The sequence below is a fragment of the Amphibalanus amphitrite genome, unplaced genomic scaffold (assembly GCF_019059575.1).
Source record: "Amphibalanus amphitrite isolate SeventyFive unplaced genomic scaffold, NRLGWU_Aamphi_draft 000237F_arrow, whole genome shotgun sequence".
In the NCBI taxonomy this organism is placed as follows: Eukaryota; Metazoa; Arthropoda; class Thecostraca; order Balanomorpha; family Balanidae; genus Amphibalanus; species Amphibalanus amphitrite.
Genome location: NW_024881732.1, coordinates 317,522 through 336,657, shown reverse-complemented (window position 1 = coordinate 336,657; position 19,136 = coordinate 317,522). Strand labels below are relative to the sequence as shown.

At 47.8% G+C, this 19,136-nt stretch overlaps 1 protein-coding gene across 5 annotated transcripts in view; it reads right to left on the bottom strand.

Moving 5' to 3' along the window:
• LOC122386008 (G protein-coupled receptor kinase 2-like) overlaps positions 1-19,136 on the bottom strand; it is a 41,195-nt gene that overhangs the window by 5,263 nt on the left and 16,796 nt on the right. For all 5 annotated transcript variants that reach the window (XM_043374787.1, XM_043374789.1, XM_043374788.1 and 2 more), the window contains 8 exons: positions 15,416-15,511; positions 13,548-13,663; positions 12,115-12,192; positions 11,292-11,482; positions 10,644-10,848; positions 3,856-4,002; positions 1,640-1,814; positions 836-1,044 (listed from right to left, as the gene is read on the bottom strand). In XM_043374787.1, the coding sequence (XP_043230722.1) occupies positions 836-1,044; positions 1,640-1,814; positions 3,856-4,002; positions 10,644-10,848; positions 11,292-11,482; positions 12,115-12,192; positions 13,548-13,663; positions 15,416-15,511 (1,217 nt within the window). The remainder of the gene's footprint in view (positions 1-835; positions 1,045-1,639; positions 1,815-3,855; positions 4,003-10,643; positions 10,849-11,291; positions 11,483-12,114; positions 12,193-13,547; positions 13,664-15,415; positions 15,512-19,136) is intronic.

Sequence of the window (19,136 nt, the reverse complement as noted above, 5' to 3'; positions counted from 1 at the left end):
GGCGGCGCGGAGCGCCGCCGTTTTTGGTACACCTTATCATACATCCATTCTACACATGTTGTGAAAATTTCAGACCAAGGTCATTCAAGGTCAGGTCATCAGGTCACTTGAAGTGACCTCACCTCATAAAAAGTTTCAATGTCTGCCATAGCTACACCGAGTGACCGATCGCTTTGAAACTTTTAGCGATTGCTTAGAGCAATAGCATGTACAAAATGTATATCTCAGAATTTTGATATCGATGACCTAAGGTCAGGTCAATTTTGCGACCTCCCCATTATAAGTCAATGGGAGAAAATTGAAAAGCGCCTCTTTTGGACAAATGACATTATAAACACTCCCAAACACTGAATTACAAGTGGTTTAGACACACTGAACATGAAAATAGTGTCTGTGACCCCCGTTTATGCCCCTGAGGTGATCTTAGGTCACGAATGGTATTTCACATTTTGGGCTGAACTATTTACTTATTTTTCATGTGCTCCCAGCTGATATGAGCACCCAGCAAAAGTTACGGCCCAATAGCATCTACCGATAGCGAGATCCGAAAATGAACTATAACATCCTGACAAATAGTTTTGGGTGTCAACGGACACTGGTACACATACACAAGCATCAGCTCCTAATGCTCGAGGGACTGTTAAACCTCACCTGTGCTCCGTCCTCGTGCTCATCTATCATCACTCTCATCCTGTCTAGTGTCTACCAATCCAGCGTACGATGTCCACTGCATCCCACTCGCGGCAGTCCGACCCCCCGCACTGTTAGGTACCCGCTTCCCCGCTGACGCCCCGCACAGTGACCGTCCCGCCCCGCGGCCCGCGGCCCTCCTCACCAGCTGGCACAGGGAGCGCGCCACGTCGGAGAACTTGCTCGAGTACTTCTCCTGGTCCTGTTTGACGCGCCGGTCCACCTCCTCCCGCTTGACAGCCTCCTTGCGCGCGCGGAACGGCGCCTGGCCCTCGATCATCTCGTAGAGCAGGCAGCCGAAGCTGAACCAGTCCGGACTGAAGTTGTAGTACTCGTTGTCGATCACCTCCGGCGCTGCAGCAGGACAGTGAGTCGACAGTGCATTAGCTGGGCTTTCCACGAGTGTTTATAGAATGTCTCAAATACACAAATGATAATGATGGGTGTTGGTCTGTTAACACCTGGAGGAATATTTATGAATATGAGAGGAATACGCTATCAGGATAATGAGGACCGGCGGATGGGCAACTAAGCAGCGACAAGGTGAGTCACGTCCATCAGATTAGCATTATGAGCATCAGCATTAGCATTAGCATTACTGACGTACAATAAGACGCACAGTGCTCACTTCACGGACAGCGTCTCAGTTAGTTTTCAACATTCCGAAGTAGATGTTCCAGAACGCTGGAAATACAGTTCAGGGTGAGCCCACCGCCTTCGGTACTGCACTAAGTGGATTTGTTACGCTTCGTTTTTTTTTTAAGAAATACGCTCCCAAGTAGCAAAGGTTACCGTCCCCAACCGCACCACATGTTTCCGTTTTCGCGGACACAGATACGCAGCCACGTAGCAGCAGAGTCCTGGGATCTCTTCACTGCACTGTGTGTCTTCGTGTTCGGTACCATCATCAATACGCACCCATGTAGCCGACGGCACCATCAATACGCACCCATGTATCCGACGGTGCCGACTCGGCCGCGCACCCAGCCGCCCTCTGGGATATCGACGGCCAGGCCCAGGTCGCTGATGCGCACGTGGCCCAGGTCGTCCAGCAGGATGTTCTCCGGTTTACAGTCGCGGTACACTATCCCCTTGGCGTGCAGGTCCTGTAGGCCGCAGAGAACCTGACGGGGACGGGTGGAGTGTCAGTCACTGTGGGAGGGGAGAGGGTGAGGGAAGGAGGGAGGATGAGGGAGAGTAAGAGGAGAGAGGGATGGGGGAGACAGATAGACACAGATCATTCAATTTTGGATTCCCAAAAACAAACCAGCTGATAAGACGGTTGCGCTCACAAAGCAGGGTGCACGAGAACACTGGATATGGAGTAGGATCTATCTTACTAGAGTAGGAGCCAAAGGCAGGAACGCTGACGCAGGAGCAGGATTCGTCCCCGCTGGACGGGAGCCATCGGCGGCCGGCAGAGATGACGCTGGACGGTGCAGTCAGGAGAGAAGGATAAGGACTAGTCACCTCTCTGAGCAGCCTGCGAGCGAGGTGAGAAGAAAGGGTCCGTTCAAATAGTTGGTGCGTGATTGAGTATGAGTTTGCACGACTGTCTGTACCCGTGTGCGGTGTTGCAACTGAATGAATGACAAATGATAGGCCATGAGATTCCTTACATGGAGAGACTAAGCGATTACACACACCGGATGCGTTGTATATAGATACGCATGCATCCGGGTAATACAGCGAAGATTCTCCGTCAACAAATAAAAATAGAACACACCATGACGTAGATACAGCCATGTTCCTGGCCATTTATAGGGCAATGTATAGGCCTAAAGTTTTACATGCGCCCGATTGGCGTCTTTTTATGCGACGCGAGTCGGTTTTCTGTATGAGCGCATCCGGCGTGAATCCGGCTGACAACGGAGGCGAAATGGAGCGGAGTGGAACTGATTTATGCTGCTCTGAGCTCAGAGAGGAACATATGAAATAGAAAACCCATCGCGGCCATTAGCGCGGCGCCGCACTAGGCGCGGACTAACCCTCGCCCCGTTGGGGGGGGGGGCATTTTGGCCCCCCCCTGTGGTTTTTCCTGAATAGCAAGAAAACGGCGGCGCGCAGCGCCGCCAAATTTTCAGTACCTTCCCGGGCATCAATTTGACACCTTCACACCAAATTTCAAGTCTTAGGTCACCTTAGGTCAGGAGTTATTGAGGTCAAACTGAGGTCATGTTCGAGCAAAAATGAGCAAAAAACATGCAATCTTGAAACGCTCACCAAATCTACAGTTATCACGCAATTTCAAAGTTCTTTATATGGTCTAGTAGACAAAAAGCGGCGCTACAAAACTGCTATCTCGGATTTTCAAAATTTTTGGTTTTTGACCAAAAAAATTTCAAAAAATTGATTTTTTTAGAAAAACTTGGAAAAAATCCAAAATTTTTCCGAATTTCGAAAAAAACCGGAATATATGTGATAGTCCCAGCGCTCTTCTATATACATACCAAATTTCAGATCGATATCTCGTTTTTTGGCCAAGTTATAGCGAAAAAACTGTTCAAAAATGATGACGTCAAATTTTTGAACTCAATTTTTAGCAATTCTAGACCACGTACGGCAAAACAAAGACCACCATTGAACTCCCCGTGACGAGCTGCATCGATTCGATACCCATTTTACGCAAAAATATTAACTTTGAAATTTGACCTAATTTGACCTGACCTTGACCTGACCTTGACCAAAACGTGATCTAAGCTGGCCCCAAAGGCTGCCTGACCCATATAATCGCATTTGTCATGTAAAATGGACCATAAAACGTGTATCACACGACACTTTCATATTGTGACCCCCCCGTGACCTGACCTCTGTGACCTGACCTGGTATCAGTGACCTCAAATAGCAAAATATGTGTTTGAAGAACATTTCCCCATCGATGATTTTCAATGAAATGCATTTTACTCGATTTTACAACGCATTTCTTGAAGTGCCTGTAAACGGTGAAAATTGGACCTTTGACCTGACCTGTGACGTCATCGGTTTGACCTAGGTCAATAAAATTGGGTCACAAGGTAGTTCCCCGTTGGGGCTATCCAACGCCGTTTACCGCTTGTCGCTATGTTGCGTGGTTCTCGAGATCTTAGGGGGGGGGGCCAAAATGGCCCCCCCCCCAACCGGGCGCGTTGCTCGGCAGAGCCCAACGGGGCGCGGGCTAACTCCCACCTCCGCCGCGTAGAAGAGCACCCGCTCGGAGCTGAAGCCCGGGTCGCCGCCCATGTTGTAAATGTGGAACTTGAGGTCGCCCCCGTTCATGATGGTGAGCACCAGACACAGGGCATCTTTGGTTTCATAGGCGTACGCCAAACTAACCTGAAATAAAAACACGGCGTCAGTCCGAGGGCGGTGTGACCTGCAGTGTCGCCACCACATCCGGCAATGTATAGATAATTATCGTAATGACACCGGCCAACGCAGTGCGCACAGCGGCGGTGTAAAAAGGGCCGGAGAGCGGCGATCCCGCCCAGCAGCCGGCGGGGGAGGTGTGAATCCGGCACTGTGCGGACTCCGCGCCGCTGCGGGCTGCTCCGGCCGGCGGCGGCGGCGCTGTTACGCGGAAACTCGCCAGGTTCGGAGGGATGATCGATCTCAGTCGGCCGGGACGGCGCGCGGGGCGCGCCCGATCGGCCGCCGGCCGGCGCTCGATAGGATACGGATAGTCGGACCGAGTCGGCACGGCCCGACCACTGACCTACAGACGGCGCATCGCAACAGCACGCCGAGCCGACCGCCGCCGCCGCCGAGTGGCCGCGAGAGACGCACGACCGGAGCCGAGAGCGATCGACGCACCAACAGGCGGTCGCTTAAACCGGCACTCCATTCCTGAGATTATGATTTGTTGGGTTAAAATAGGAAAGCTCGATTCCGTTTAAAAACCACATTGAATAAAATCAGTCCACTACGACCGGAGGACGCAATCAGGTTAGCTGTTTGAAATAGACGCTAAATGAGAAATATTTTGATTGATATTAGTGCTACTAATTCTGATGCCTAAGCTTACTATCTTTATCATGAGAGGATTATCAGTGATTTATAGATAAAGTTCGATAGCTGCAGCATACTGACATTTGTAAATCCGCTACTTGCGGACAGAATTTACCGGCCCGGAACATGCCGATAATGTAAGCAATTTCACAGAATGTCTAGTTGCCGAAAGCAGATTCGGGGGGACACCGCAAACGTATGTTAGCGTCCTCGGTCACTGCCGTTTGCGAGGCTCAGCTGTAGCACACCATCAGAGTGTGTTAGCGTCCTTATTGCCAGATCATCAGAGTGTGTTAGCGTCCTTGTTGTCAGAGCCAGAGAGGTGGTAGTGGACACTGCGGGAGTGCGTACTCACCAAATGGTTACTTCAATTTCTTATAACTTTTCGGTTCTCGCTTCCTGATGTGTTGCTGTGAAATTTACAACAAACTTTTCTAATAAGCGTTGTTTTCTTTTCTTTTCTTTAGTTTGATGACAAAATTTGGTCAATTTCGGACTCTGCCGGAGGACCAAATGCTCCAAATGCCCCTTGGGTCCACCAGTGGGCACAACTGGAGTCACGCAGCAGCATATTTGTGGGTCTGTCGCTCTTAGTGGGGACATTCACTCGTTCATGATGGCCGATATCTACTGGTTCCGGCAGCCGGTTCCACGAATGTGTCTTGCATTATATAAATTCGTAAATATAATTTGGATGAAGGTATGTTTTTAGACGTAAGGTTGGGGTATATTTCATTTATTTATTCACACTGGATACAACTGTACAGAGGAAGTTTGTAGTTAGGATTTTAAATGACCTTATCCTCGATAATTAATTGGAAATTCACTAAAAAGTAAATATTATATTGTTTGGCAAATTTTCGAGCAACAGTTCATTCTCAAGCCACATAAAACAATGAAAAACAAACAAAACAAACAAGACAGTGACATTAATTATCATTATCATTAATACATACTTTACGGTGCGTTCACTGGAGATTAACCGTGCATTAATTCAAAGGTAGCCGTGCACCAATTTAAATTGGTGCACGCGCGTGCATTGATGAATTTCTCGACTGAAGTTTTTCGGAAGGGTCATTGACTTTATTTTAAGAATTCCCATAAATGGCCCTTTTAGTGTCTTGGACTAAGTTTAATTTTAATTTAAATTCGCACCGTTAAGCATGTATTAATTAGTTTAACACATGGTTTCCGTGCATAAATGGTTTTAACGCACTCGTGGATGGAATGGAGCACTTGTGCGTTAATGCACTCGTTTCACTCGTGCATTAACACACGCGTGCTCCAATCCATCCACGTCGTGCGTTAAAACCATTTACACACGGGAAACCATGTGTTAATATATATTAATCGTTTAATTGTCATTTAAAATTCTAACTACATACCGGGTGGCCCAGAAAAAACGTTCCCAATTTTAAATCAATATTTCTCAGAAAGTGATAAAGATACAACCTTGAAACTTCCAATAGTCAATGCGGCATATATTTTCAGTATATGGTATGATATTTATGTTATTCGGTTGATTACTTTTTAAACGGTTCGTGTTTCTAGCATGCCATGTAAAAATCACTTTTTTGCTCAGATGTTTACTAAAAATGTCAGTGAACGGGCCACTTCCATCTCGGCACCACGGCCTGCAGCCATGACTGCTACTGGCACTATAGTCTCATTGATGGTTCAGGCCTCAGAGTGACACATTCCCTCTAGCCTTTATCCTTATTCGGTCGATTTACTATTTGATCTTGAAAGGAGGGCGATCAGCTGTAACCCATGCACCGTGTCACTCCTTTTGCTCGAAACAGAACTTGTGTTGAAACGAATGGCATCCATTAACACAATTTTGGCTTAGTATTTGGATATTTGGTACATAAGTGGGACAAAAATATTAAAAATAACAACACACGTGCTGGTATCATTCACGTATTCTATTTTTTCTATTTTTTTTCTAACATGGTACGTCTAAGCCAATCATTACTACCGTTCAACAACGGCAAAAAAAGCAAAAATGTCTTACTTAATCCAACATAAGATTGCTGGCTTGAAAATGATGGTACAGTGTTATAATTTGGCATACCAATGCGCAAAGAAGTGACGCAAACTTGATGAAAATTTTGGCTCGTTATTCGCACTAGAATTTGAGATATAGGCCTCCAAAGTTCGGAACGTTTTTTTGGACCACCCGGTATACCAGTAAAACGCCTTTTGGGCGAAGAACGAGCGAGCGAGATAGTGAGCTCTGCACGTGTGGAAAGGCGAGAGGATACTTCCAACGGGCTTGTGCAAAGCACCCTTCTAACCGGTCGCTAGCGGTGTACCAAATTTGAACGCAATCGGTCCAGCCGTTATTGAGATCTGGAAGCGGCATTCTGCACGTGCGCACGTGCAAACGGGGTCCAAACTGACTTTTGCACGGCACCCTACTAACTGGTCCCCAACCGTGTACCAAATTTGAGCGCAATCGGCCCAGCCGTTCTCGAGATCTGGAAGCGCCCCCTGCACGTGCGCACGTGCAGTAGCACCTTAACCGCAACACATGGGAGTGCATTGCCTGGTGAGTGCCTACCTGCATGCCAAGTTTCAGCGAAATCGCCCCAGTAATTACTGAGTTATTGAAATGGAAACAAATTTGGCACCTCTTCTTTTTGTATTTTGCACGTGCAGTGGGGGGTCACTCACATAGATCAAAAGTATCCGACCTTTGGTAGAAGGGATACAGCTACCCTACAAAAATTACCGCAAGACAATCGCCCAAGCGGCTGCTGAGATATGAGCCTCTCAAAATCACTACTTTTGCAAAACAGCTTGAACACCCTTGACTTTTCACCGTGCCACGACGGTCACTGAGATGAGTCAAAAGTAGTCAATTACGGGGTAGAAGGGATGGGGCTACCCAGCAAAAAAAAAAGACCGCAGGCCAATCGGTCTAGCGGTTGCTGAGATATAAGCCTCTCAAAAGCGTTACAGGCCGGGCCGGGCCGGGCCGCTCATACTGAGATTTTTCCGTTATATTGAAAAGAATTCGCTTCGCTCGCTGCGCTCGCTCGCTCGTAATCAAGATGTTCCTCGCTAGAGCACTGCATACTATTTCTTTATACAGAGGAAGATAGTTATACTGGAAAATCACCTTTAAAAATCACCTTTAATCACCTTTAGGTGGTCGCTGGACAGACATTGGGCGAAACAGCTCCATACTACTGCAGGTTGGGGTCCAGTGAATGTCCCTACGAACAGCAGCAGGCCCGTGAACAAGCTGCTGTGCATGTCTCCAGGTCACCTATACGCGTCTATGGCATCAGCTCGAATCTGCTACCAGTGCACGGTCTTGCCGAATACCAGATTAGCGCGAATTTAATCAAAAACCCGACTTTCAATAAACTGTTATTTATACCTATCAATGGGTAGGAAATTGTCCAAAGTTATCGGATAGAACCTTATTTTTAAGCCACTTTACCATTTGACGACTTATATCACTGCCGAAAGTAGACCCACGCTCCGGTTCCTGAAATCGGCGCCATGGTACTGAGAAATATGTCCAGTTTTCAATGTAAATTTTACGGAAGCTTCGAGAAGATATATGAGAAAATAGCATATCACCGGATAGCACAATTCATGATGAAGCTGTTTCTGCTATCATGGTAGCTTTTCAATGAATGGTTTCTGAGTTTAATGAGTTAGAACAGGAGCCTTGCATGTGTATCGTTCTCACGATTGTATTTCATAAAGAAGTTGGAAAATGTCAAAATGGATAAAAATGGATATGACGAATAGGGCATGGCTGAACTCTCCGCACATTTCTGAACATCAGCGAGCAAGTTTCAGCTGCCACTTTTTGCCTATTTGCCGTCAATTCAGCTTTGAACATGTCTAGTCGGCCGCCCGGCGTGACCTGGCCAAGGTCGGGGGCGGCGCGGCCGAACAGGCTCCAGCCTAATTAACTATCTCAAGCACACGGAATCGTGATTTCATGCACTCCTTGCAAGGTCCGATGCTTCACTTTTGCATTATTGGCCTTACGTGACGTCATTTATGACGTCACTAGGGTAATAAGAGTTTTTCGTCAATAACTCCCGATCAAATTGAGCTAGCGAGTCGGGAAAGCCACCAATGGACTCAGGAAGACCTGCTGAATCGAATGATATGCAACATGACCTCCTTCGACCAACTTCGTGATCTGGGGGGCTCTAACCTGACCTTGACCCGAGGTCAACACCTTAAGTTGACTTCAGCCGAACAAAAAGTATACCATTCGACGCACCTGAGCGAGGCAGACACGATGATGCCAAAATTGCGGCTCTGCGGCATTTTTTCGCGAAGTTATTAATAAAAAACGAATCCGTGCCTTGGGCCACTTGACCTGACCTCAGAGGTCACAGGTTAACCAGAGACCTTAAAATCGGATACCAGTTGCTGCGTCTCGTAACGACACACACGCTCGTTTTTTTCCGCGAGGCTCTAGTTTCATCAGGGGCGAAACAGCGGCGGGGGTCGTACCCCCCCCCCCCCCTCCTTCGGCCGGCGCGTATTTTGAAAACCAATAGGTCCGGCGAGGGGTAAATGTCAGTTTTGGAACCAGAGAACCATTTTCAGTGAATCCGAGCGGCGCTGGGATTAAATTCGCGCTAAACTGGTCTTCGGCCACACTGTGCAGTGGCAGCATCAAAGGGAATATGTCTGTTCATTAGCGCTTCAAAAATATCAATGTTCTGTTAGCTTAACCGATGCTTAGATAAAGCATGGCACATGAAACACTTCCCCGTAAACACCAGAAAACATCGTTTAAAACAGCTATAGTATTTGAAATTGATAACATTGTTGATTGGGGTTTAGGGCGCTCGAACAGCAGGTCAGCGGCGGCCGAGAGGCGAGAAGGCACCACACACAAAAAAAAAAAAATACCGGGCGGTCGGTGTTTAAATAAATTTACATTACATTTATCTGGTGACTGGAGCGTCAATAATGGCAGATGGAAACCAAAGAGTGGCGTCATCCGTCTCCGGGTGGACGGCGCGCCGCCGCCGGTTTACACTCTTGCTGTTTACACTCTGCCGTTCCGGGTCGGGGTGGTGACGTCACCGGCCGGCCTCGGTCGGCGGCACGTCACCAGAGAACGGATCCACGGGAGCAGGCAGCGGCACTGGCTGACGGCGCGGGAAGCAGCTCCTTCGCCAAGGAAGACCGCTACAGCTTCCACAGCTACCGCTACAACTGTCTACACCGCCCTCCGGCTGGGGACCATTGTCTTCCCTGTTCTACTGTGACAGAGCCTCTTTGTACATGTCCTTCAATGAGTTTGCCTGCAAGTCATTCAACTTCTTCTAGGCCGATTACTTTTTGAGGCGTCTTGGGTGGTGGGTTCGTATGTGAGCAAAGTTTAACAAATCTTTCATACCATATATTCCTTATCATTTTTTTTTTTCAATTCCCTCCGTCGCCTCAACTTCCTTGACATCCTTGCATGCTTCAATTCTTCGGCGGTTTCGCTCTCCACATCCGCAGCTTTCCGTCATCATCCACTGCCTACGTCACGTGTCGGTTGTCAGTCAGAATATCAGGGCGATCCGCGACATCTATCGCTCTGGCCCCCCGCGCCGCCCCTTATCTGGCCGCGTCGTGTATGTACAGCGGTCGTCGTCCTGTTCTGCTATCACACACAGACCGCGGACGCACGCACCACAGTGCGTGGCGCACCTCCGCCCGCTGATCGGTCAGACTCCCCGGCGACACTCCCCAATCGGTACTTACGCGGAGATAATCAGTGTCGACTGGGGTCAATGTGTGAGGTCATCGAACATAGTCATACGATCGTGACGTCATAATGCACAATAAAAAAAAATTGTTAAAAATTGATAGCAATATCGGTTGAATATAAGATTAACCACAAATCTTAACAGCGGTGCTGGTGGAACGGTCGCCCACTATCTCCCGTCCTAATGACCAACCATCAGTACAAAAAGAAAATAGGTACTTACAACAAATCTAGAGTTGACTTCTTCTAGGGTCATTTTCTCTATCAGCACCATGAGCTCTCCTTTCCGCTTCTTAATTCGTTTCTTTTCTAACTTTTTGCAGGCGTACATTTTGCCGGTGGCCCGCACTTGACAGGCGCAGACCTCTCCGAAGCCTCCCTTACCCAGCACCCGGTACATACGGAACGTTTTGTAGGTGACGGGCCGCCTGCGAACGGAGAACGGTCACTCAGATCACTGGTATGTGGTAGAAATTAACAACTGACCATGCATACCGACAATAATAATATTCCTTTCCCGGGAATAATAACACTGATAGGCCTGATAACCGTTCAAGCTCTGTATATTCTACCTAACGTACGAAAGTGCTTCTAAGAAAGGCCCTATGTGATAAATAATATCCTTACACTTAACGTCATTGACCTTTACAAGGAAGGCAGATAACGGCAATACTACTGTATTTTCACACGTTGGGGAGCTAACGGCGAAACTATAATTTTTTTTTATTTTCTTACGATGGAAAGGAGACGCAGAGAGTGTTAACTTCTCCGAATGTCAATCAAAGCGACAATCGGAAGAATATCGACGATGCAAGAGAAAAACATTTATTTCTAACGCGATATAAGCTACGCGGTATCACACGTCACTCACCGTTCTAGCCATTTCCACTGCAGGTACCGATGGAAGAACATGGAGTCGATGAATTCCTGCAGCGGTTGTCGCGCCAGGAACGCCTTGACCTGCTGGACGCAGCCGTCGAAGAGCTCCTTGGACGGCCGTAGGAGGCCCTCCTTGCACGCCGCCGAGACGTCGTCGTTCAGCACGTCTATGGATTCGGCAGACTGGTGCGGGAGGGACCGACACGGCTCAGTCAGCGGGGCAGGGTACCGAGACGGCACGGGTAGACCGGACTGCATCGCGCGCACACCTGTGACACTTCCATCACCATTGGAGCCCAGCCTCCGCTCCAGACCCATCAGTTCAGTTAGTTTGGCTTCCATCACCGGTCAATGACGACACTATTAGGATCGAGCATCGCATGAGAGGAATGGTTTGTTTGCTTACTTAACTTACAACGGCTTTAGGCCGGATCGCTGCACCCGCCCAACTGAGAGAAATGGGAAACCGGCACGGCAGTGAAATGTTTATTAAACCAGTGCACGGTTGTCAGTATTCGGGTAGCATAATTGTATCCCAATCCCCAAACGCTGAGCTGTTTGGAGCAGCGAGTCGGTGAACCGAAGTAGCAGCAAAGAGTGCATTTGCCTTTATATGACGACAAAGCAATGATACGCTGGGTCCAATGCTTTCAATTCCCAAATCGGTGATCATTGTATCAGCATACACGTCAACGCAAGTGTGGTGCAGGAAAATACTAGTCTTGTATGATTTCAATCCCGAAAAGTAAAAAAAAAAAACCAACAACAACAAAAAACAGGACATCTTCCTGACAAAGCATTAATGTGGGCATTACCGTGGAGGCGATATACTTGTAGAAAATAGCTTGTGCTGCCTCCGCTCGCTTCTCGTCTGCTTCCAACTCGTACTGCTCCTGTAAACACAATTTCCAATCGTGAGTGAAAGAGAATTGAGCTGCAAAAATCACAAAGGTAAGATACGCGGTGCACTCCAGAAGTTTTGACTTTTTCAGTAGAGACAGTTGTCTGTTTCAGAGAAGCATGAAACTTCTATGACTCTCGAAATGGAACCTCCCGAGTCCAATGCACCTGCTTTAGCGCTCCTGTCACTGCCTGAAGGCCTGCTGATAGGCCTTGAAAGTGAAGGTGCCCAGGGCCTCTGTCACAGCCTCACTCATCTCCTCCACACCCTCCGAAAGACGGCCCCTGAGCTTCCCTGTCAGTCTTGGGAACATCCAGAAGCCACTGGGGGGCGGGGGCCAGATCAGGACTGTGGGAAGGGTTACGGACGGTTTTGACGCACATCTGTGTCAGATAGTTCGTCTCCATGGTGGACTTGTGGGTGTGTGCGCTGTCCTGGTGCAGGGGACACAGTTGAAGAGTTCCGACCTCTTGCGGCGAAATCTCTTTCTCAACTCCCTCAGAACCTTCACGAATCATTTCTTGTTGACCATCTGGCCGTGTAGGGGACCCAGGTTATGAAGTTTTTGCCTTTTTGTTCTAAGTAAGGGATTAATTTGAGCTTCCCAGTGGACCTGCGCTGTCTGTCTTTATTGGGACTGAAGGAGTCAGTGTGTTTTCATTGGACCTTCTGGCTGTTGGTCTCATGATGGTAAAAATACATCCAAATTTCGTCTCAAGTCACTTGAGAGTCAATTTGCTATGTTTCTCGGGCATTTTGCCAAGCTAATCCCAAAATTTTATTGCACAGCGACCCTCCAAGTTGTCTTCACATGAACAACCTGACTGTGCTCTACACCGGTCACCGTGACAAGCCGCGTGCGACTTGCCATGTTCAGGGTGACGCCGTTGCCGTCTTTTGCAACGTAGAAAAACAAAATTACGCAAGTACGTTTATAACAACTGTGGTAAGGACTTGTAAGAACAACAAGTATCTATCACTGTTCATATGAATTTTACGAGGCCAGTCTCAAAACTTCTGGAGTGGACGACGTATCTTAAGCTAAATTACAGTTAAACTTACATTTCATTTTAAAGCTTGCTCACGCCCCCACGCCTCTATCGTCCTCCCGCAACATCCACCGCCTCTGACGGTGCTGCTGCTGCACGTAACACGGCATGCTGCTGCTGCACTTACCACTGGATACTGCTGCTGTTCTTACCACGGCATCCCGGTACTTGTACCTACCACGGTATCCATGTACTTGTTGTACTTACCACGGCATCCCGGTACTTGTTGTACTTACCACGGCATCCCGGTACTTGTTGTAGGTACTTACCACGGCATCCCGGTACTTGTTGCACTTACCACGGCATCCAGGTACTTGTTGTACTTGTCGAACTCGGGCCGCATCACCTGGCAGAACTCGCGGAACAGTCTCTTCCCCAGCGGCTGACTGTCTACGAGGTCGGTGTACGTTTGAGCTGCGAAGCGAGAAAACAGAAACCAGTGTCATTGGTGCCAGGGACGGGGATGACTGAAAAAGAACGGAACCCGAAACGGAAATAAGACCGGCCACGATCCACCTTCCAGATAGGCACATAGATCGCTTACTCTATAGATCTGGAAGTCTTTGGTATATCGTAGCCATACGTCACTCACGACAGGGAGATGGGCGCTAGTGATGTCAATTACGGAAAATCGTGATACCGATACCAAACCAAATACCAACAATACCCATGGAAAAATACCGAAACCAAACCGACTTGGGAATATGAGGAAAATACCAACTTTTTACCAAATTCTCAGCCTCTTTGACATTAATGAGGATTCATAATACCGACAAAATACCAAATGCACTCGCCTTGAAATACCAAGTTGGTATCGGTTTGGTATCGGTATACCAAAAAGTTGGTATCCCCCATCTCTAGTGGGCGCAGGGCCGCCGTTTTTGGTAGGAGAGGATGTCCAGGGTTTGGAATGCTATGGATTACTCGAAAATGACGAAAGCAAAAACATGGAGTTTCAATGGAACCTGACATCATTTTTCTCCACAAAATATCTTACTTTCGTGCTTCAAATATGACAACTACCTATGTGATATAATGTGATACAAATATGATAAAATAAAATGCTGCCAAAATCGCGGCTCTGCGGCCGTTTTTTGCGAAGTTATTCACCAAAAACGGAACCGTACCTTAGGGCACTTGACCTGACCTCAGAGATCACCAGTTAACCTAGGACCTTAAAATCGGGTTCGGGTATCAATCTCTGCGTCTCGTAACTGCGCACACGCTTGTCTTTTCCGCGACGCGCTAGCTCCACAAGGGGCGAAACGGCGAGGGGGTCGTACCTGCCCCCCCCCCCTCGGCCGGCGCGTATGTAGAAAACCAATAGGTCCGGCGAGGTTTAAATGCTCTGTGGCATTTGTTATAAGTTACACAAATAAGCAAATGATATGATGGATGATTCATCTTTTACATATTTATGGCCTTGGTGCGGATTGAACCCTCGTAGCGGTGAAAAGGGTTCCCAATCCGTTCGAACATCTCAGCACCCAATTTTGAGAGGAAAGGCTATGTTGAACAAAATGAGTGACCAATATCATACATGAACATGTGTATTGTGTGTGCGTCAACAGAACGCCGAGCGAAGTGATTGGAAAGGGCATACCGAAAAAAATGCTTGGCAAAATCACATGCAAGGACAAGTGCCATCAGTCCCACAATCAGACATCCCACAACACGAGCCATTAATGATAAGGCCCACGAGCGCTGAAGACGCAAAATAAGCGCAAAACGACGGCAACCAAAGACGAGAAGCGTGGGAGAATGAGCACAAAGCGGTAGTGTGCCACGAACAAATGTCCTATAACAATAGCGGGACACAGACAGGGTGAAGGGGAGGTAACAGCACGGAGGAAGTCGAAAGGAGGGAATTGTTAGAGGAGAGGCTAAGCAGCAAGCAACGAGCAGCGACAGACGTTAGCATGTACGGCATATCGTACCCCAACGAACGAGTGACTCGAGCCACTTGTCAGATCGACCACAGTGTCAAGCCAGAAAAAAAATGTGGAAAGGTGTTTGAAAGTCGAATAAGGGGAATACTTAAGGCAAGACTGTCATAATTCACGTTGGTCACCACCCACGTGTTTGCCTCATTTCGAATCCATAACGTCCTGTCAAAAGCACATCTTCCTATCGTTAAAGGTACCAGTCGCGTAGTGTAACACTTACAGAGCTCATCCTTGATGCCTATGCACTCCGAGATGTGCGGGAATGCCAGGATCTTCTTCCATTTTTTACTCCGGCCCTTGTTGTTGTCAGCCCCGCCTGCAAACACAGAGACCCGTCAGAGCCTGCCGTTGACCGCAGCTAGATGAAAGACGTCGATACGCAGACTAGCGTCCATTATTACCGCCCTCTTAGACATTGGTAGATACAGCTCAGATTGGCAGGGCAGTCTGCCGGCTAATCGAAGCGACTAGGAAAATAGCGTCAGCCGACACCATTCTCCGTCCATGATTGAGCGCGGCAGTAACGGTGCCTATGTTTACGGGTAATAACGGTTTATGTTGGCCATGTCCAGTGGATTACGCTTAGCGCAAACGAAGCAGAGGCTAACCGTAACACAGTAAAGCTTCATATGGTCATAGGTGCTTCATATGGTCATTGACATTTCCGCAACGCGCGGCGTACGGGCATAGAGATCTTATTCTCTTGCGCAGGCTACCAGCAGCCGCTGGAACATGGGAACCTGGGGAGGGCCATGGACCTTCAAGTTTCTGAAGGGTGATATGCATAGGTAACTAACGCGCAGCATTAACGACTAGACACCAGCACGCATATTGCCTACGGTAAGACCAATAGACCCCAGAAGCTCAATAAATACGGCACCTCTCCATGATAAGTTGGGTGATTGTATCCTATTGTCTCGCATCGTAATTCGTAAGCATCAATTTGAAAAAAAAAATGAGACAAGCATGAGGTAAAATGTAGCCACGGCTTTTTCAGAACAGAATGCCACCCAAGGAGCCCGGCCAGCACAGCTGATTGACGGCTTCGGGCGCCGATCTCGCCGCGCGCCGCCGGCCGTGCCGTCTCCGGCGGAAGAGATAGCCGCCTTCCTGTGACATCATCGGAAACGGTGCCGGCTCCACACAGCAAGGCGACCGGCGGCACACCAATCGGCCCTCACAGCGGCGAGTGACAGCGGCAGGCTGCTTCAGATAATATATACGGAATTATTGTACATACGCACAGGTTAATTGGCAGTCTGAGGCAATTACATACATACAGGGTGGGGCAGCATAATCGGTAATAAATATCAAACGGGATTATTTGGTCATGAATCTAAAAATATAGCTCCAAGCACTATTTTAGCAACATCCTATCAATCGGTCACCTTTTACCTATCCCTCATCCTATTTGACCGCCCTCGGCGTCAATGACCTTCTCAAGGCGGGTCCAAAAGCACGCGCATGCACGTGCAACCTCCTGCTTGTCCATGATCGCCCATCAGCTTCGTACCTTGCACTGAAGACTGTTTTTACTGATGATAAGTTGTTCATTAAACTTCTACCAAAAAACGCTCCATGTAAAGAATTTGGTCGGATTTAAATCGGCGGAGTTGAAGGACCAGAAGTTTTTGGTTCATCTCAGGTGGAGGTGCCCTACACAATAACATGTCGTCCTCACTGCAGTACCAGCACGGACAGAGTCCTCGTAAGACGTGATTTGGACCGTCAGTGATCCTCTCTTCCGACGGCTCCACGTGAGTCTGCCAGAGTGCGGTTGTATTTACCAGAGGTGCTCATTTTATCCGGGCTCGATGAAGTAGGGTGCACCACGTGCACCTCCCTTGAAGACCACCCATAGGTCCATCACCCCAACATGATGTTTACTTTGCATGACCGCTGGAATATTCTCGATACAATCCCCTATATGGCATGCCATTCTTTTTTATCGTATTCCAGTCGGTGATAAGATTTTTTGTCGCTGAAGTTTTGAACATTGTTTCTTTTTAATATGCTCAAGTGCTTCTTCCTTATATTCAAGTGAGTCATCTTGTATGTCCTCTGCTAAGAGTTATTTTACGACGATTACGTTAACCTGTTGTCCTAAGTATCCCCACACAATCCTTATCGTCCGTGATAACACGTTGACCTGCCCAGCAACCTTTACGTGGAATTGCAGGGTTTTAAACAAAATGTTCTTGTTTTACTTGTTTAACATTAGTGTCTATGGGCGCGCGCAAAGCACTTGGAGCACCGTCGAACTATTTTGCTGCTCTTTTCCAGGAAGTTGCATGCTCATGGATGTAGTCATGTCAGATGATGCACAACTTTTGGGCGTTTCATTGCCATAATATAATTTATAAAAATAATGCCATGCCTACTCATGATCAGAGCCCAAAAAGCATTCCCGATTATGCTGCCCCACCCTGTAGATATGGGTGGACCCCAGTCACGAAATTTGTGGTTGTTTGTATTTTGTACGGGATAATCTCAAAGGAAAATGATCATAACAATTTGTTGGTGGTTGAATTATCATTTCAAATGTTTTCGATAAATTTCTCAGAGACCAAAAGGAAGAAAACACAATGGCCGAGATTCGTTGACCATAAAGTATTTGCGGGACCGCAGCCTCATCCATGAGCTCCATCCTCCCCAATCCCTAATATTCTAACAATAGGCAGATGACACCAGTTTTCATTTTAATCAATTAAAGCAGACACACCGGTAATGCACATACCGTTGCTTGGCAGTAGTTAGAGCCCGGCTGGTGGGAGCGGCTAATGCGTCTGTGCCTGTAAGAGTGGCTGGTAGAGCCCCCGTGATGGCTTTTACGCCGGGTAGGTACTAGCGCTGGTCAACTGAGCTGCACCCTGCCTTATCTCTTTTAGAGCCTGCACGTGAGATGAAAGCCAAACGGGAGGCGGAAACATGCGGCACATCGCATTCAAACCCTATAAAGCCGCCCCGGGCCCACCACTGCACCGGCGCCCGGCCAGGAGGGGGAGGGGGTTGAACATTCCGCCCAACTCAGCTCCTGGGCCATGTAGCGACAAGCGATAAGCGCATTTGAAGGAACGCAAAAAAGTCAAGAATACTTGGGCCAAATTTAGGCCAAGTCAAAGGTCATGTGACAGGTCACCAGGTCACCAAAGGTCAAATTTTGTCAATCTGACTGTTAAGCAAATCAACGCATAACTCGGGAGCAAATAGAGCTACAGCGCCGTAGAAAAACGCATTCTATAGCTCTTTACCCACCCGGCGGCCACCTTCCGCGCGGTGGGGGGGGGGGATTTTTTGCCCCCCCCTCCTATCTCCGAAACTACTGGATGGATCCGCAAAATGCAAACAGCATTCGATAGCCCTGTCAACTTTGTCGAAGGAAACCAAATTTCATTTGACCTTGGGGTCACCGATGACGTCACAGGTCAGGTCAAACACAAAATATTTCACCGTTCACGGGTCTTCTAGGGAATGCGCCATAACATCGAGTAAAACGCATTTTGTCGAAAATCAGCGACAAGGCGTCAGTTGCCTAGTACATATGTTGCTATTAGAGGTCACTGATAATACCAGGTCAGGTCAGAGGTCAGGTCACCAAGGGTCAGCACATGAACCCAACTTCACTAAGGTTGTTCGATGCAGGTTTTATGACCAATTTTTCATTTCCAGCTCAATAGTGTTGGTTCTAAGACCATCAGGTACGGTTTAGGTCGCTTTCTGGTGGAGGTCAGGTCAAAAAGGTCAAATTTCCAAGTTGATAGTTTTGCATAAAATGGGTATTGATTCGATGCAGCTCGTCACGGGGAGTCTAATGGTGATCTTTGTTTTGCGCTACGTGGTCTAAAATTGCTAAAAATTGAGTTTGAAAATTTGACGTAATCAATTTTGAAGTTTCTTCGCAATAACTTGGCCAAAAAAAGAGGTATCGATCTCAAATTTGG